Source organism: Leguminivora glycinivorella, chromosome 4, assembly GCF_023078275.1.
Source record: "Leguminivora glycinivorella isolate SPB_JAAS2020 chromosome 4, LegGlyc_1.1, whole genome shotgun sequence".
Taxonomy (NCBI): Eukaryota; Metazoa; Arthropoda; class Insecta; order Lepidoptera; family Tortricidae; genus Leguminivora; species Leguminivora glycinivorella.
Window position 1 is genome coordinate 868,218 of NC_062974.1, and position 21,422 is coordinate 889,639.

The 21,422-nt window shown below is 36.3% G+C and overlaps 1 protein-coding gene across 3 annotated transcripts in view; it reads right to left on the reverse strand.

The window, feature by feature from the left end:
• The window catches only part of LOC125225472, a 344,251-nt gene that overhangs the window by 96,600 nt on the left and 226,229 nt on the right, over window positions 1-21,422 (reverse strand). For all 3 annotated transcript variants that reach the window (XM_048129212.1, XM_048129214.1, XM_048129213.1), the window contains one exon: window positions 8,402-8,559. In XM_048129212.1, the coding sequence (XP_047985169.1) occupies window positions 8,402-8,559 (158 nt within the window). The remainder of the gene's footprint in view (window positions 1-8,401; window positions 8,560-21,422) is intronic.

Consider the following 21,422-nt stretch of genomic DNA (forward strand, 5'->3'; position numbering starts at 1 on the left):
TTGCCACCAAAAAAAGAAATACTTTCATAATAATTTGTGTATGTTTTAAAATATTAACATTCAAAGAGAAAATTATTCCTGTGAGGTAAATTTATTTATGTATTCTTGTATCATTGTGTGTGTGGCCCGAAACCATTATCCTCCTTGCGTTACCCCGGCATTTTCCACGGCTCATGGGAGCCTGGGGTCCGCTTTGACAACTAATCCCAATATTTGGCGTAGGCACTAGTTTTTAGGAAAGCGACTGCCATCACCTTCCAACCCGAAGGGTAAACTAGATCTTATTGGAATTAGTCCGACGATGTTTTCCTTCACCGAAAAGCGACTGGCAAATATCAAATGACATTTCGCACATTCAATTCAGAAAAACTCATTGGTGTGAGCCGGGGTTCGACCCGCAACCTCCGGAAAGTCGCACGTACATACCGCTAGGCTACCAGCGCCAATCTGTGTGTGTGTGTGCCCCTAACTGGTCCCTTTAATTGGAGTGTCTCTGGACTCTGGAGCAGTTTTCGTGTGAGCATCTGATAGTGGTTTCCTGGTGGCGATAGCAGTGTCGCTTGCGAGGGAGCGTTATACGGGTTGTAATGTTTGCTACAAGTTTCTGTGGGCGTTGATTTGAAATTTTCGTACGGTGTTATATTTTCTTAGATTTCCATTTTTTTTTTAATGGAAACACGGATCGCGTTGATGTCTTTTGTACGTACGTGGCTGGCAGAACTCATTAGATAAACTTAAACGACTAAATGTTTTCAAAATATTTTTCAAAAACATAACCACATATTTTTAGGAGTTGTACAGTTCTTAATAAAAAGTGATGCATTAATATAATTAAAGTTTTGAAAAAACCCCCGACCTCTATATAGTAGACCAATTTTCATGAAACATGGCTAAGAACACTCCCGACTAACTCAGCTTTCAGAAAAAAAAATCAAAATCGGTTTATCCGTTCGGGAGCTACGATGACACAGACAGACACACACACACAGACAGACAGACAGACAAACAGACAGACACGTCAAACTTATAACACCCTGTCGTTTTTGCGTCGGGGGTTAAAAATAGAGAGTTTCGTCAGTAATGTTTCTGTGTAAGGTTCCTTAAATGTTTGTAGTCAATTTTTTTCTCCAGAATATTTTCTTATTTTTATTTCTTGACCACCGGTCTAGCTCAGTCGGTAGTGACCCTGCCTGCTAAGCCGCGGTCCTGGGTTTGAATCCCGGTAAGGTCATTTAACACTTTCGAAACCGGGCTCTACGCGGCGCTACGACATTTTCGCTACATACGGGGAAACCCATGTAATCGGCTACGCTTCTACGAGCGGTGTGCCCGACAGTCGGGTTCTTGGTAGCGAAAGTGTTAATTGTGTGATGAGCACAGATATTTGTTCCTGAGTCATGGATGTTTTCTATGTATATAAGTATCTATTTAAGTATGTATATCGTCGCTTAGCACCCATAGTATAAGCTTTGCTTAGTTTGGGGCTAAGTTGATGTGTGTAAGGTGTCCCCAATATTTATTTAAAACATTTCCCACCTGCCCCAGCCCTAGCGCCGATGATCTACGAAGACTTCCGTGTCATTATGCGCGCAGACATGGCATGTCGATCACATCAGTGCGCGCGCGCAGCATTCTATTTATTTGATGCCCGTTTTAAGGGAATTAAAGACAAAGCTGGTCTCTAAGTAACAATCAAACTAGTAATTATTAGTTTAAAAACGTTTTCTTATATGTATAATTATGGTAGGTATGGTAGTCGGCTAAAACTTCAGATAACTAAATTAATTTTATGATTCGTTTTTTTTCTTACTGAATATGCCCGACTTGAACAGGTATAAATAACTACCTTCTTATTTATAAAATACTTAATATATAGTATTATTATTTATTAACAAGCATTATTTAATCTTGGTTCAGTAATAAATTCTTAAATTCGTATGTTTTTCTAAAAAAACCGTACACCTACGATAGATGTTACTTCAATTGCTGATTGAGAAACGGGCTTACTCACACTAAGTAAGTGTCAAAACTATGACATGTCAATAGCATATCGAATACACAATTTATGTAATCTAACGCAGGTGTAAAAAACTAACTATGCTATTCTGTTTCCTATAATGGGCCTAACCATATGCCGAAGTTAACGGAATTTAATAAAAAAAACATGGTTTATAGTTATAAGAAAACACCTTTTTCCATATCCTCACCATAACAATAACTACATGTACTTACGAGTGATAATTACGATCATAATCATGCGCACGGTGAAAGTCTTAGCTGCCAAACTGCGCAACAATTAGGCAAGCGTGCGTGCGAGTCGATTACTGTTCGATTATGCATCGATTGGTTAGGGAATCGATAGGTTTTGATTTATTGGAATATTCTTGACCATTTAATTTTTGTTTGTAGCTCAATTGATTACCTTTTATTCATTTGGCGATATTGATAATATTTTAATTTATAAGGTAGTTTGACATCTGAATTGAAATATTACGCTGTTGGATTTTGTGAAGTTGTTGAAATAAATCTGTGATTGTATCTGTTTTAATTACGAGTCAACATTTTACTACTCTGTGTTGTTTCTACATTAAATCATATTAATTTTTAATATGTACATAATCGTCTGTGGAGTTTTAGGACAGTTGTCCACAGTCAGAGATGGTGCCCTTCTTGGAGGGCTTCCCAGACTGGGAGCCCAAGGCTTCAACTTGCTTGACAACATCCATACCCTCAACCACGTTTCCGAAGACGAAGTGTCTGCCGTCCAACCAGGAAGTCTTCACGGTGGTGATGAAAAATTGGGATCCATTAGTCTTGGGGCCAGCATTGGCCATGGATATGACACCAGGTCCGGTGTGCTGACCATTCAAACCGCTGAAGGTATGTAGTTTACACTAATATTGATATTTTAAAATCTAAGGAAGAATAAATATTTTATGATATTTATGATCAGCCGGCGTAGCCGAATGCCAATCGTCGACGCCAGACGCCGACAGAAATGCAGTCTGGCCCTGTCGCGCCAATACGCAAGAGCGATAGAGATAGATAGCTACGAAACAGATATTATCGAGAGCATTAGTGCATTTGGCTATGTACCCAGTAGGCTGTGTCATGAATGCATTATCACTCTTAGCAGAAAATGTGCCTTGCAAATGTCAAGAGTACGTCAAAAGAACAATTGTTCTTATTGAACCCAATTTAAACACATAATGATAACCATATTTTGGTATTATTCTTGTACCAAATACTTCTTTAAATACCAGAAGTTCTGAACATCAGACCTTCAGGTTTTCTTAAGAAAGAGAAGATTTCTTTGTCTACTTTTCACAGTTTAAAAATGAAAGTCATATCACTTGTGTTCGTAAAAAATGCTCTACAAAAAGCACCTTACGCAAGATAAATTTAATTACATTATCAACGTACGCGCACCTCACGACTTGTATATCAACTGTCAAGTTATCTACATCGACCACGCTGGTTATACAACAGTTTCACAAGATTCTGTCTGTGTTCAACTGTTCACAAGTATCAAGACGTGGAGCGCCATGTGGTTTTATTGGGTGACCTCAAGGTCAGTTATGTCATTTCCTAACTTGTCTTGATCTTGAAAATTGATTAGATTTGTATTAAGTCACTGGCTTTTCAGTACGGCGGTATGTACGTGCGGTCTTCGTTACGGAGGTTGCGGGTTCGAACCCCGGCTCGAAATGGTGCGCCGGTGCGAAAATATTTCCCTTCGTATTATTAAGGAAACGTACGAACGAGTCATGCCATTTCAGTCAGTCTCAGTACAAGGTGTACTGACATTGACTGAACTAGCATGACAAATACGATCGCAATCACTACATCTGTAGTAAGTGTAGTACTGAACATAAAGAAGACCGTATATTTTCGCCTTTTTACAAACCCCTTACTGTCTAGATTTGCCACTAACGTAGTATGAAAATAGAACTAACGTAGTATGAAAATAGAACTTGTTTTCTCGCTTCTTTACCCCTTGTCATGTAGCGGAAATTTTCAGAATTTGGGTCCCCCCAATTAGCGTAAGGCACTGGTCCCACCGCGAACTAGTAAGCTATGAGCTATCGGCTATAAAAACGAAAAAAGATAAGCACTCCCGTGCAAATAAAAGAGGCACGGCGATATTGGTAGCTCACCGCTGGGCGAGTAACTATAAACATCGCCGTGTCTCTTTTATTTACACGGGAGTGATTATTTTTTGTTCGTTTTTATAGCCGATAGCTCATAGCTTACTAGCTCGCGGTGGGACCAGTGCCCTAAGTTGTTAACAAATATTAACTCTCTGTCAGTTTTGTGACGAAAATTAAGCATAAAACTGACTAAAATGTACTTTTTTTCGCATTCTGAATGTAGATTATCGCAAAAAGTTTATGTATTTAACACAAAAACAATATTTTTATTGAAATTTCATGCTTAATAATCGTCACAAAACTGACAGTGAGTTAATTTATGGGGGTCTTAAATGCTGAAAATGCCCATAGACCCACAAGAACTGCGTACACCAGTCTAACCCAGGCTATTCGCTCTCTTAATCTGAACAGGTGAAACTGACGACCTTGCGAGTTGCACGCCTCGCTGCGCCCGAGTCGCACAATCCACATCATTGAAAATCATATGTATTCGTTGGGCAATTAAAGATTTGAGACAGGTAGGACTGCATTCAAGCAAAATGGACTACATTCTGAATAAAAATATTGTATATAAAAGTCAGACGTATGTTGGATTTATTTGGCGTTGATAACATAAATAAAAAATCATTTTATATCCAAAATAGATAATATAGAAAAAAATAACAAACTATGAATGTTAAAAAAGAGGATATAAATTAAAAAAGATATTTTATTATTATTAAGAGCCCATATTGCCACTGCTGGCCGAAGGGCTTCCTCAAATTCCTCCACGTATCCCTATCCCCTTAAGTCCCCAACCATTTTTTGTCAAAGGGTCAAGCTCGTCAAACCACCTCTGGTGAGGTCTACCGCGACACCTTGATACAATGAAAATACAAATAAAGAGGAACGAAAGAAAAATAATTACAAATTTAAGCCTCAATAAAGACAATAACTATTGTGAATCAAAATTAATTGAGTTGAAACAGTAACTATTTGAACAGAAGAAATGGGTCGAAATCTAGTGAAAAACAAAAAATAAAAAACAAAAAATAATAATTATCTATTTTCGCTTCATTCACAAGTACTGAAAAAATACTCCGAAATGACGAAAAAAAAACAGCAGAAAAGCAGAATGTGCATGACCTTAATAATAACATCCGATCATCTGCACGAAATACATTTGCACCAAATCAACCTATAACTCGATATCGAATATCTTTATCAAATCACGACAACGTGACTTGAGCACTCGGTCGTGAGTTGCACAATGACAATTAGAGCTGTTGCGAAATAATTAAATAGAACGGTATGCGACTGGGTTTGAACACGTGGTTGGTTATGGATTTAATGTAGGTTTCGATGGTCTTCTCATCTAATAAGTTGATTCAATGCACCCTTTCGTAAATTTAGCGCCAAATCCTGGGATTATTTGTCAAAGCGGACTCCAGGCTTCCATGAGCCGTTGCAAATGCCGGGATAACGCAATGAGGATGATGGATTCTAGAGTGTTGTAATTCCAAAAGAATAAGAAATAACTTGATCTCGACTGAACAAAAATGACAAACAAAACTAAAATCCCAATTTAGCAACGAACGTTCCAAGCCTACCCACAGCGACAATGAAACAAATGAACCATAGCGAAAAATTAATTACAAAACAATTGAACTTGCAATAAACGCAACGATTCAGAATAATTAATAACCAGCTGTTAACCCGTTATAAATTAACTAAAGACACAATGAGATAACAAAAGTAGAACAACCAAAGCCACGTGCCAGATTAGCCTATTAACTTCAACTATTGCATAAAGTCGCAAGTGATAAGGCCGCATTGACACATACGCCCTTAATGAATAACTGGACTAATATAACCGTAAATAGCTCATTTTGTAATTCAATACTAAGTCGTTTTAAACAGTATCAGTTGTAAAGCTAGCCTGGGGCGTTTCGTAATAGTTACCTAATGATTTGTTACAGTTTTGGAGAAATCTCCTTTGTTCAGCCCAGGGTCCTAGCCTTCTTTGGTAATAATGGTATTTATCATGTCAATAGGTGTTGTCTATGGATAATTAGAATTTGGCGACAGAAATGGCTTTAGCTAGAATTCATAGACCGTCATTATGGACTTAAAAGTATTATTGCCGACTATGAATGTGCTAGAATGGTGAAATCTTAGTTATAGTCTGAAATGTAGCACTATTCTTCTTAGTGCACAACTAGAAGCATATCACAATCATAACAGGAAAGAATTAACTTACTAGATGTTAAGTACAGACTTAACAGATGTTAAGTCGCATTATAGTCGCATTAGTTTATATTTTGAATCTAATAACTTATTTGCGCAAGAACAAAAGGGATTCCGTAAAAATAAGTCCATAAACATGGCTATTTTTGATTTATTAAAAGTAATCGTGTCGAATATGGATAAAAGACAACCAGTTTGCGCCCTGTACATGGATTTAACTAAGGCCTTCGACTTGGTAGATCACAATATTTTAATGCACAAGTTGTACTGTTATGGTTTACGCGGAAATACCTATGATTTGATACTGTCATACTTAGCTGGTAGGAGACAAATGGTTCAAATAGACTACATAAGCTTAAAAACGAAATGCGAGGTTACCTTTTCATCTAAATACAGAGATGTCACACGTGGCGTTCCACAAGGAAGCGTATTGGGGCCATTACTATTCCTCATCTATATAAATGATCTCCCACAGTCCGTTGAGCACCCAATGGTTCTCTTTGCCGACGACAGCACAGTTATATTGACTGGAGAAAATCCACAGCAATGTCAAGAGAGTATAAATCATACATTGGAATTAATAATCAATTGGTTGAATTGTAATAATCTACATATAAACTTGGAAAAGACGAAAATTATGAATTTTTACCAAAGAAAAAATGATATGATTAATAATCTTACTGTGACATATAATAATCGTTTAATTGAGGAAACCGATTGTACAAAATTTTTAGGATTAAATCTAGACAATAAGTTGACATGGGAAACCCAAATTGACATTATTTGTAAGAAGTTAAATAGTTTTTCGTATGCATTGTATAATTTGAATAAAATCGTAAATCGCACTCAAGTACTTACTGCTTATCACGCATATGTAACATCTACACTGCGCTATGGTATCATGTTCTGGGGTAACTCAAGTGATAGGGAATTGGTATTTAAGGCTCAGAAAAAATGTTTGCGCTCTGCATGTGGGCTAAAGATACTTGACTCATGTAAACAATATTTTGTCAATTTGAAAATATTAACTGTACCGTGTTTATTTTTGAAATAGTAATGTATGTAAAACTAAATATAAATCAATTCCCTGCTTACAATAGTGCGCGGCAGCGACATAAAATTGCATATCAGCAATCCAAAACAGCCTTGCGTGCAAAGAGTGTTTACGGGATGGCGCCTAAAATTTACAATAAGTTACCTAACTCAATAAGGGAATCTGAAATGCCGCTATTTAGGAAATATTTATTGGATTTTTTGGTGAAAAATGCTTTTTACTCTATAAAAGAATATTTAAACTATATGCCACACATGTATTAATTAAGTATAAGTAATTGTAGGATGTTTATTATGCATGCTGCATGATAGTCATAAATTCTAGTCATAGTTATAAGGAACGCTGTATGAAACTAGTTTTCTATAAGATTTTGCATGCCCTCTAGCTGGCTGAATACACTGCACTTTACATTTGTTTGATACCATCTACTTGACTGTATTCTTGCAAATAAACGATTTGATTTGAAAAAAAAAAAAAAAAAAAAAAAGTATTATTTAGTAGTTGTTATCTTGGTAGGTACAGTAACTAAAATGTTGAACACTGATTTAAACTTTCACGATTATTACACATAATTATTTTTAAAATCGGGACTTAATCGCGTATAAACTGACCTCCAACGTTTCAGGGACAGCGTTGTCCCCGTGGTCTCGGAGAAGACGTTGGAGGTCAGTTTAATATGTAGTCATACGCGATTAAGTCCCGATTTTAAAATGTTGAAGTAACCAAAAGTTAGTAACCAATACTTAATCAAGCTCATTCATTTCCTGCTTTAATTGCAGCAAATCTTCTATGTACATAAGAAGTAATGGCGTTGATTCAAGTACACTACTAATTAATAGTAATTTTTCAGAGAAAATATTATCAAAATTATTATGCTCTACATAACATACGACATTACGGAAACCGCTTGTGGCACAGTCGTACAATAAAGACTTATCGTAGCCGTTGTGTTGTATGAAAGAGTACTAACCTCATCCCATCGAAGCCGTCGTCCGAGCCGTTGATGGTGAGCACCGGCGCCCGCGCATACGCCTTGGCGACGCGCCGGTTGCGCTCGAACACTATCACCTTCGCCCAGATCTCGTCGTCGATCTGCGTCCATTTGTCTAGCACTTCCTGTATGTGTTCCTGGGGACAAATAATGAAAAACTGTTAGACATGGTGCATATTTAAAACTAGAAAAGAGATTTTTTTACCAACCAGGTACATTTATGAGTCTTCGAGCAATATCCTATAATATCAAATCTGTAATTATAGTTTATTTCAACTACCAAACTTATTAAAAAAGCAGAAGTAATAGATTTCTTTAGTTCTTTATTAACCCTTCGTCGGTGTTTGATAAGGATCCTAACGTAAGGCGTTGGATTTTAAAATATATCAAAGTTAATTGCTTTATGACAATTTTTTGACAGAAACAGATGACGGGTTAATCCTTAAAAAGTTTTTATAATATGTATATGTCGCATTTCGCTTCCTGAACAGATGAAAAAATAATCTTAGATTTTCTTAATGTGTTTGTTATCCACTATATTATAATATCCAGATATCAAACACGTTCACATGGAGGTAAGGTACCTTTATTGCCGAAATCTGGATCACAAAGTTCTTGCTAATCTCAGCGAAATCAAAACAGCCGTTTAGAAATTGACAGTGATAACAAAGTCCATTCCGCAATCTATTATTAAACAAGCCGATTCAACAAAAAACCCAACCTTCGAGAAAAAGTAACAGCAACATTCCAGCAAAAATTTATTCGACCTTGCAACGTGTTACAGTTTAAAATATTAATCCAAACTATCGCAAAAAGTATTAACAGAAATACGGTCGCATCTGCACATACGGCTTTATTCAAAGTATCCATACTAATATTATAAATTGGAAAATGTGTGTCTGTTTGGTTGTCCGTCATTCAAGGCAAAACGGAGAGACAAATTGACGTATTTTTTTAAAAGTAGGCTACTTTTTGTCTCTTTCTAACCCTCATTTCGTCAAAGTTTGTGTGGAGTATTCCGCCATTTTCGAATTTAAAATAAGCTAGAAGCTACATAGATGAAGCGCAATAAGGTCACATGTGTACATAAGACTTTATTCAAAGTGTAGCTTATTAGTTGAGTTGAAAATGACTTAAGTAGGAATAAATTCCATCAGGTGGTCAGACGCCGATCAGTCTACAATAAAAAAAGTCGGAAGTGTATAAGGCGTTATGGATAGCAATGTCGTATATGCACATACGACTTTTTCCAAAATATAGCTACTTAGTTGAGATAAAAATGACTTAAGTAGGAAATAAAGTCGTACATACATACAACATACATACAATCACGCCTGTATCCCATGAAAGGGTAGGCAGAGCACATGAAACTACTCAAGTTTCAGTGCCACTCTTGGCAAATAAGGGGTTGACAGAAAACGAAACTGTGACATTGCAGTGACAGGTTGCCAGCCTCTCGCCTACGCCACAACTTAACCCATATCCCACAGTCGCCTTCTACGACACCCACGGGAAGAAAGGGGGTGGTGAAATTCTTAACCCGTCACCACACGGGATAATAAAGTCGTAAGTGTGTATAAGTCGTTATTGTTATAATAGATGTCGTAACGAGATGACATCGGAGCTCGCAAGCGTACGTTCCGCTCTAGTAACAGCTTGCGTGTGTGTTTGCCTGCTCATGATTAGATTTCTTAAGAAGAGGTGTTTGCTAAACTGGTGCTGGCTTTATCTATACTAATATTATAAATGGGAAAGTGTGTGTGTCTGTTTGTTTGTCCCTCTTTCACGGCAAAACGGAGCGACGAATTACAGTGATTTTTTAAGTGGAGATAGTTGAAGGGATGGAGAGTGACATAAGCTACTTTTTGTCTCTTTCTAACGCGAGCGAAGCCGCGGGCAAATACTAGTTATCTATATTTAAACCTACTTTAGGAATCACTTAATATGGGCAGTTAGTCAATTTATAATATAGTTTGCTATGGGCAAAAAACTTAAGCCATATATTATTTTTTGTTTTATTAGCCCCCGACGCAAATACGACGGGGTGTTATAAGTTTGACGTGTCTGTCTGTCTGTCTGTTTGTCTGTCTGTCTGTGTGTGTTTCTGTCTGTGGCATCGTAGCTCCAGAATGGATGAGCTGATTTAGATTTAGTTTTTTTTTTTGTTTGAAAGCTGAGTTAGTCGGGAGTGTTTTAGCCACGTTTCATGAAAATCGGTCCGCTATGTCAGGGTTTTATTTTTTTGAAAATATTTAATTTTGTGGTTAGGTTACTTAAGTTTGTATACCATAGCCTTTAATACTGGCCCATTGCTAGATAGAGTTATTCCCATTTTCCCACGATTTTTTTAAATCAAAAACGGTACTAATTTTATTTAAAAAATATATTCTCCGAACTGAACTTTCTTGACTGGCATATTTTGTTATCAATTTCATAGTTAGCGTGTTTTTGGAACAAATGATTTAAAAACAAATGACATCATAAGACATAACCGCCTTTTATTTTAATGAAAAACAATACTAATTGGTTCACTGAATCTATGACATCACAGACAAAAAAGTTTTATTGCGTCAGACTTTCCTTTTCCGCCGTATGCACAAGTAGGTATTAGTTCAAAACCCTTTTTCTTATAAATTTAACTTCTGCGAGAAGATCATTAAAAGTATGTCACTTAAAGAACCTGTTAAAGACGTCCAACCACCAAACCAAAATTGTAAAATGTAGATTAAAATCCAGCCCAAGCAATATTTTTATTCAGTTCCAATCCAACCTCATTCTTGCCATAGCTGGGCACCGTCAATCAAATAGTTAACTTCGTTAATCGCTAATCCGTTACTAAAAAAGTTAACTTTGTTAATCGTTAAAGCGATACATTTCGACAAATTTAACGTAAGTTAAAGTTAATCGTTAATCCGTTCACACGTGAAAAAAATGAACTTTTCTTTAAATATTTAGTTGCAGTATCCACTATAACTTAGGTATTATATTTCTGTAAAAGGCCGAAGTACAGCTAGCCTATTGAACTCTAGGCTCCACGTGGAAGGCAGTGATCGCCTGAGCTACTGCCAAGAGCTGTGTCAGGAGAGATGCTGGCGGTGACGGGACTGTTGTGGCACTTTGGGCGGTAGAGGCTAGGGAAGCGAATGTGGTCGTAAATGGGGCTCGAATTTGCTGCCCTATCACTACAACAGTCGCCATGGTAAAGCTTAGGATTCACCGTATCAAAGTTAGTAAAATCAAATCCAATTTTTTAGGTAATATTTCGGACTTTTAGCAATCGACATCGGTAAAACCTAGGATTTACCGGCAAATCATAGGATTTGCCGTACTTCGGGCTTTTGTAGTAGCGTTCAGAACGTGTTTTTCGCAGCGCGATTAACGATTAACGGACTCGGAGAAATTTAACGGAAGTTAACGAGTCCGTTAACATTTGTTCAAGTTAACTTAAAAGTTAATCCGTTAATCGAAATGTTAACTTCGTTAATTAACGATTAACGGATTAACGAGTTAATGCCCTGCTATGATTCTTGCCTTATCCCGGCATTTGCCATGGCTCATGGGAGCCTGGGGTCCGTTTTGACAACTAATTCCAAGATTTGGCATAGGCACTAGTTTTACGAAAGCGACTGCCATCTGACTTTCCAACCCGAAAGGTAACTAGGCCTTATTGGGATTAGTCCGGTTTCCTTACGATGTTTTCCTTCACCGAAAAGTGACTGGCAAATATCAAATGATATTTCGCACATAAGTTCCGAAAAACTTATTGGTAGTACGAGCCGGCCCGGGGTTCGAATCCGCGACCTCCGGATTTTTTTTATTTTTTTATTTATTATAAATGGGCTTACTCTTGACCACAGACTAGCCAAAGGCAAAGACGTGGCCTACGATGGAGTGAGCTCGCCCAGAAGATGCCTGTTCACTCTTGATTTGAAGGTTGCCGGGGCCTCCGGATTGAAAGTCACACGCTAGCTTTTTTTCAGTTCCAATAAGAAATCATAAAAAATATCTCCAGCTGCGTTTATCTCGTGATAAAATCACAATAAAGAAACTATAATAGGCACTATTATTAAATCCGCAATAATCACAGTTGTATAACATTTGGCCTAACCCACCAATAAAGTTGTATCCAAGGCTGCAAAAACCATGCGAAATTATTCGAAAGTGGTGCAATTAAAGTATGCCAGTATCCCAGACAAAGTGCCAAAAACATGTATCCACAACTTTAAAGTATAAGCAATAAAGTCGTGTATACAAATTTTAAGCACTTTATCCGCATCTATATTTATTAACTTGAATTTACAATTACGCACCAAAAACAAAAACCGCACATACATGCAACATCTTCCCCCCAATAGATATACCGCTCCTTGAAAAACATAGTGTCATTAAATGAAAAACGTCTTTTTTGGGTACAATGGTTTAAAGTTTTGAAATTTTTGAATTGTCAAAAATTGCCATTTTTACAAGAAACTTGTAATTTTTTGGCAGATCTTGTTAGTTTTGTGACTAAACCTGATAGATATAATAGTAAATTGTATTTTTTTTAATTTGTTTCTAAAATAATTAAGCTTAAACAAAATGGTAGTGACACTTTTCCATTTATTTTTGTTTAGGGACACATGACAACTTTATATCTTCGTTTTACTTTGTGGAAAAATGACACTATAGCCATTTTTTTATGAAATTTACCTTTTATTTCAATTAATAATTAGCAATCAAACCACCTTTTATGTATATACATTAAAATTTATTGAATTAAATGACATTCGGTCTCAAACCCTGTATCTATTTAGCATTACTGCACTTAAAAACTAGTGTAAACACAGTGGCTTGCCCTCTTAAACAATAAAATATAACTAAAAAAATATTAGAAACAAAAATCACTTTCAGTCTTGACATTTGCGTTAGTAATACAACATTTATTTTAATATCCATAAAATTCATGACATTTTATACAAAAAATTAAAATTGTCAGGAAAAAGAAACCAAAGTGCATTCAGGTTAAAATTTAAAAAAAATCAAACGCAAGAAAATCAACAAATATCGAAAAAAATGACTTAAAATTAACCTTAAAACCCAGTGTTCCTCCCTCTGGCCCTTCCTGTAGCTTCCATGCGATCAGTTATGGACCTGATCAGTGTTACGATCAGTTTTTGAGGAATATTTTCCCATTCCTCAATAACTACGGCTTCCAGCTCTTTGAGGGTGGCTGGAGCAGGATCCCGTGACCAAACAAGCCGTTTTAACTCATCCCAGAGATGTTCGATGGGGTTCAGGTCGTGGCTCGTTGCTGCCACTCCATTACGGTGCATTCCGACCTCATGCATCAGGGAGTCCCGCACTATCAAGGCAGTAGGGCAACGGGCGTAGACGTGCATGAATTGGAAATCAGGTCCAAAAAACTCAGCGTACGAGACCATACGTTCTTCTAAGATCTCCATAATGTGCTTGCAGTTAAGGATCCGTTTTGCCGTCGATGGAAATGCCGCCCCAGAACATGCACGAGCCGCTCCCGTAACTGACTGTTTCTTCGGTGAAGACTGGTGTAAACTGCTCTCCTTGACTCCTGTACACCCTTTTGCGTCTATAGTTGGTGTAAATGATCTCCTTCGTCTCGTTGGGGAACAAAACTTTCCTCTATTGCTGCAACGTCCAATCCTTAAGCCTTATAGCAATTCGATTGGGGTATTGGCTCTGGCTTCAATTGGTAGCCTCTGTCAGCTCTTCGGGGTAACATTTTCTTCTCCCTCAATCTTCTTCTGATCATGGAGACACTCAATACAGTTCTTCGAGCTGTTCTAAGCAGTATCTGCAGCTCATGAGCGATAAGTAAGCGGTTCCGCAAAGAGGTCATACAATGTACCGGTCGTCTCTAGCGGTGGTGCAGCGTCTTCTCTCAGATTCTGGCCTCCTGATGTAGCTACTGGTCTCCAGAAACCGCAACAAGACTCGTCGCACCCGGAAACGGATTATGCTTAGACGTTCAGCAACTTGCTACTGCCGTAGTCCGTTTAGGAGCAGTACCACCACTTGAGCTGCTTTTTCTGGTGTTTTACCCCTATTGCCTTCAAGGTTTTTTTTTCTGCAGGCGTTCGTCCTCGGTGACTTTTGGGGTGCAAAAGATCCACATGACACCTTTACAGCTCCTTCTAAAACCGTCTGGGCTAGCACACCTAGAGTCCCATTAAAATCGCATCAATACCTTTTTTTTTAAACCACGGCAGATTGGCGATTATTGTTTTTAAGAAAGTTGTACACCTTTTCTCTTAAAGGGCTTTAATTGTACTTTGAAATGATACAAATATTGATAGATTACAGTCAATAAGATTAGAGATATTTTTGCCTGAAACGATTTTGCGCGAGGTGCGATTTTTTTTTGACGACGTGGTATACCCTAACTTATGCGAAGTTTAGTCGGCCGCTTGAAATGTGCACGCTCGTGGCGATGTAGCAAATAGGTGATCTGTAGATGCTGGTGTGTTTATACTATTGATGATTGCTTTGAATTTTTGACCCTTGAATATCGTGGAGCCATTTTTTACTGTAACAAACAAATATACTTATTTATGGCTAATAATTTAGTTATTTATATTAATGCACAAGAAATTTATCCACTAGCAATCATAGTTTTTATATTGTATCTTAAATTAGTAATTGTGTCTTGTAGATCACAAAAATAGCAATTTTACTTCGTAAAAAATAATTATACAAAAAATAACCTTAATTTTTATTAGCGCTGTTTATAGGTTATTTTACAAAAAAATAGAGTAAAATGTCTTTTTCATAGAATTTCATCAAAATTGTGTAGGTTTATGTGCTAAACTTAAATGGAATAATGGTATTAAAAGTAATATGTCTAGAAGGTAATTAATCATTAACTGTTTTGTAATTTTAATTACCGCAAAGCATGACATAAAACTTAAAGTAACAATAATCAGTCAACGCGCTTAAAGCTACCATTACAGTGGCTTTAAACTCATAACAGCGGTATTCCATTTCTTTGCAAGCGTAATTATGGTAATTCATACAATCAAAAATGACACTAAACAAATAATGACGATTCATTCATGCAAATTCTTTTTAGCGAGGTAAGACCATAACGTCATTTTAATTAAAAGTACAGTACAACTTTATTTTTAGCCTGCATTAAGCCTAATAGTTTAAAGCCAAACCGTCATTACGTGCACAGTGTCACTATACCTATCTCAACACGTTTAGAATTGTTAAAGTACTAGTGTCATTATAGCAAAAATGACACTGTTACTTTAAAATGAAACTCAATATTGAATAGTTATTACAAGTTCAAAGTGACACTTTAAGGATTGATACAATGTTCCATAAGAAAATTGTCATACTTACCATTCAATCTCGCGGAACACCGTCACTAAACACAAAATGACAACTTTCGTCTTAGAGTTCACTACATTTTGATCGGCGTCCAGGTCATTAATGCAAACATGACATTGTTCCCGTCCCCCACGCGTCTATTCCCACTATTCGCCATAGTGACATTAGCGCCTCCTGTCGCTTCTAAGCGAGCTAAATCGATAGGTGTCTTTGCATTGCGTTCGTTATGAACGCGCGACCTAGATGGCGTTGTTAACTAAAAACCTATGTTTTTTGGATAGTGTCACTATGTTTTTCAAGGAGCGTACGATTTTAACAGGTAAGACATTGGGTTTATTTTCATAAATTCAAGACACTAATTTGACGGGGTACTGGCCTGTGTAAACGTTTTTTGCGTGTGTGCGTTTTTTTGCATGTGTGCATGTAACAATGAGTAGCGCTACTAAAAAGCTGGTTTCAGCAGACCGTTACTTTGGGTAAAAAGTTTTGTAATGTTTTAACGTACGTGGTTATAGGGTAACTATGTTAGTTAGAGTTTCTGCGGAGAGAAGAGTGGATAAATATACCTATGGGAAGAAATGAAATAAAATTAAATGAAAATGAAATTAAATGAAATTTATTTTTGATAACAGATCGTTACATGTCAGTACTAAATAGTATACGATATTACATTATTATTGTGTATTAAACTCAAAATATTTATTTCATTTGGTACAGCTACAGCTTGCCAAAATATAGTAGAAATTAATAGGGGCGCCACCGTCTATGTAAACCGTTTTACATGTGGCAACTATTGAGTAACATGTGTATGAGAACAGTAAGAGAGTGCGTTTTCACGTTATCCGATCCGATACGGATGTCGGAAGGATTTTAAAGGCAAAAATCAAAAATGGCGGCTTCAATAGGTATGGGATATCGGTCCGACATCCGATATCGGATCGGATAATGTGTAAACGCACTTAGGGTGTATTGGGGTAATTTCGAAGGACAGAAATGCTCGGGTAATTTTGAAAGGGGAATCTTGATATGTTGGAAATAATGGTGATTTTTATGTGACTTTCGAAATTAGATCACTTTCGAAATTACCCCAATGCACCCTACTAATGATAAAAAAAAATGTTCCACTTCTAGTCTTTTTGCCAGGCATTCTACGTTTCTTCTCTTTTCACACACACTAAATGGCAAGTATCTTGACTGGCGGGTAATTTCAGCTAATAAAAATATTTTCCACGAATTTGCATTATTAACTTAAGTGTTACATATTATTTATGTCCACTGAATGATAATGACAATGATTCAAATATAAACTTTTTTGAAAGGGTACATTCTAAAATTTACTGCAAAACACTTCGCGATTACCTAAACTATATCTTAATCGATATTATTATCATTTATTCGTTTTATTTTCAGTTCAGTCATCTTTACAATGTGCCAAACGAAAGTTTCGCCTGTTAAGCTAATATTACTTCAACCGTGTAACAATGCTTTACCACAAAACAATTTTTTTTCGTGGTAACCCTACTCTTCACAGTTATAGTAATTTCGCTTCCCGCCTCGCCATTGATAGTGAATTTACTTTCAATCTCATTCAACTTTTATGAAGCCCGTTTCAAGAGATCGCGTTAAAAATGGACCATTTTACGTAATTAAGTAAAAAGCGAAAGTCGGGGACAAGTTTAAATGAAAAACGAAAGTGATTTACTTGGTTTTATGTAATGGTATTACTTAAATTACTGTAATGGGTGTCGGAAGTTGTCAAGTTACGAATTTTTGGTAATTTTATAATAACACTTATTATATTCAATTATTCATATCCAATGTCTGGTTTTACCTCAAAAATGTATACATAAATTAGCAATAGGTACTTACAAAACAGTAAGTCTTAAACCCAACATTAGATTATTCAAAAGTACAACGAAAACGGAGACATACCTAACAGACTTCAATAATTTTAACGTCTTCGGATTTTGTAGTAAGAAGATAGACTTATAATTCATATTTGAGTAATTAATAAGCATAAATAAACTATTTAGGTGTCCGTGCCTTCGCTTGAACCACTAATGAGATTAACACCTTCATAACTCGGCCCTAATCGTGTGAATTCTTCGACTAAAAATGTATATTAAAAATGTAGACCGTGTATTATGTTATGTATATTTTAAAAATGGACACATCTTATACAGGAGGTATTAAACGTATTCGTACAATGTAAGTTGTTATAAATCTAATCTATTTTGTCACTGTTTTGACATTCAACAACAAATCATGTCAATTAATCATTTCTCTCAATGCATTTCTAATGCGTCATTCTATGCATCAATTTGCAACATTAGCTGGCAACATTAGTCCGCTAATACCCAATTCATAGGCTCATGTAATCTAGCTTTATATTGTCGAAGTTATTGTTGAATAGCTTCGTTAGTGTGGCAGCACCGTATTTATTCGCAAAATGATTATTTTCCACATCTCTTATCTGTCTGTACTCACTAGACGTATTACCAACCTTATAAAATATAACATGAAGTAGAAATTCGAACGAGAAGTAGATGCGTTTAACGAGGTTGATTATGTAGACTTGTAATATGGTCTATGGTCAGTCATGCTTGATCACAGAACTGATTTATGGTCTCTAAAGCAGTATATTGTGGCCATTTAGAGTACTGTCGTGTTTATGCCAGTTTGTTAGAAAGTTCTTTTTTACTTTCTTTTACATTGTGTTCATTGATTGTCAAATATGTCATTAGCGTATTATTTAGGTATCTTTTTATTAATCCGTACCAATATTATGAATGAGAAAGTGTGTGTGTCTGTTTGTTTCTCCGTCTTTCACGGCAAAACGTGTAAGTAACTATGTAAAGTTTTAGTAATATCACCGCCCACAATATCTCTGCTTTGCCAAAAGGTTGACTGGTAGAGAATGCTGTCTGGCATTAAGTACGCCTTTTGTACTATAAGTTTTTCTTTCTTTGTGTACAATAAAGATAAAATAAATAAATAAATAAAACGGAGCGACGATTTGTCGTGATTTTTTAAATGATGATAGTTGAAAGGATGGAGAGTGCAGACATAGGCTACTTTTTGTCTCTTTGTATCGCGAGCGAAGCCGCGGGCAAAAGCCAGTTTAACATATATTATTTCTATTTCTTTATCATATTCAAGTAGATGATTGAAATTGTTCGCTTATGTACTCATCGATCTTTCTGTAGCATTTAGTATTTGTTTTGTTATGGTGGTACAAAAAAGACTTACTATTAGTGCGTTTTCACATTATCCGATCCGATATCGGATGTCGGACCGATATCCCATACATTACAGGTGCCATCTTGGATTTTTTCTATTGAAATTGTCCCGACTTCCGATATCGGATCGGATAATGTGAAAACGAACTTAGGTACATACAATATGTAAATCTGCACTGTCGTGTACCGAATATACTCGTAATATAATGTTATATGTTTTGTATTAGAAAAAATTTCTCATATACACAAATTGTATTGTTCTCATATACAGGCATCTTCTGGGCGAGCTCACTCCATCGTAGGCCACGTCTTTGCCTTTGGCTAGTCTGTGGTCAAGAGTAAGCCCATTTATAATAAAAAAAAAAATTGTACTTTTCTCACCTCTTACATACATACATACTTGTCTTAACTTTTTATATAAATTTAACACTAGAGTGTCAAAGGCGTGAAGTGTGTCGCAACCAAGAAGCGTATTCAGATTGTAATAACTGGTGATACTTTTTCAATATGTTTTTTTTTTTTCACAGCAACACAAAATACTTACCTACATAAACTACATAAACTCATGCCTGTATTCCGAAAAGAGGTAACTAAAGCTCATGAAACTGAGTGGGCGATAAAGGGCTGATATGATGATGATGATGAAACAATTCATATTCGAGTGTTACTTCAGCGATTCCTTAATCCTAATTCCTTAATAGGGGTGGAAAGTAAACGAATTACAGTGACAGCTTGTTATCGATTTCTACAAAAAAAAAATGGGTGGTAAAATTTTTTACCCACGTGGAGGAGAGAAAATGTCCAAAACCAATGCAAATCAGATTCATAACATAATACTCAGAATAAGCCTCGTCGCAACTGAAGGCTGCCCGCACCTCGATTGCCTTATCCGATGAATTTCGCGCGAGCCTAATAACAAAGTGGTTCTGATTGCAAACCAACTCAACTACTGGTTAGGTATAGCAGGAGATAAATGAAATGTAACTTTGAATTGAAATAGTACAGATCAGGGTACGCAGCCGAATGGCACAAATGCTCACGAATCGCTCACGAAACGAAACGCTCGTAGATATCTATTTCTGTTGCTATTACGTATTGACGCGAAAGAGCCAGACTACCTTTCGCGGCGTTTCATTTTCGTTTCGCGTCGCAGAAATGCCATTCTGAGGTAACCGTTTGACAGCGCTGTCAACTTTCTCCATACAATGAATTATAAGTTTCAAAAATCTTGGACTCTGTATGAACTAAATGATAAATGAGAACTCACATAAATTACAAACTGCCGTAAACAACTAGTTCAAGTTCCAAGAATTGTAAACCGAGCGGTTTAACATTTGCGGTTTACGGTCGAATTCCGTTGCCCAATCATTCAAGCTAATAGATCTAGATACCTATTTGTTCAAATGTTTCAAACGAGAGTGCTGGAAACATTAACCTTAAATGATATTGATACTAGAAGATTATGATTAGTAGCTTACGGATGAACGGTGAACTTATTTCATGAGGACATGATAAATACAAGTAACAGAATTAAAAAAAACCTCAGCGATTAAATCGTAGATGAAAAAGCTCATTGATGAAACCTGCATCTAAATCGAAGTAGTAGTTTTGATTTTGTACAATCTTTTACTGCAGGACCCCTAAATCATATCACTGAAAACCCACATCAAAAATCAAACTAGTGGCATAAGTTTACATATACACAGTCACACGAGCATAACATCTTAACACAACTCTAATATCAAGAGCACAAAGGCTCTCTAGAATAAATATAAATGAAGCTAAGATGTAATCATGTACTGATTAATTTTTAAAGGAATAAACAGTACCTACAATTTTTTTTGTGCACAGATACATTTGTCCGTGTAAATGTTACTGAGCTCGACTGTAACGCTGCAGGTAAAAATAAAATCTAATTCAATCTTTAAATTCAAACCTAATGCATACATACACGAATTACATGATCGTGTCAAATGCATTAGCGGAGTGAATGCAAGCATCTCTGATGCTGTTTATGTACTACATGATGCAAGTCCTTAGTCACGCGGAACATATCGGAAAGTTCAAGAGCTGTTAGGTTAAGAAAATAGAACATTTGGAATTCTACATGTTTATACACGGTGTGCAGTTGTTTATTTTCTTTGATTAAGGGAGTGATGTTTGTAAATAAGTCTTTAATGGCTTTAAATGATTTGATAAAGTCAATGAAAATGTCAAGGATTGGAAGATATGGAAGGTTAAAAAAAATTTGACACGTTAAGTTTAGGATAAAATTCAAGCCTCTTTTAAAACTTCTACTAATCTCTCTAATTTATTGTCCTTTTAAACATTTTTTAAAATGTTTTCTCGTCTTTAGAGACCCTTTTGGATGATAAATCATCATCATTGATGACGTTAGGAACTTTAGAAGCCAT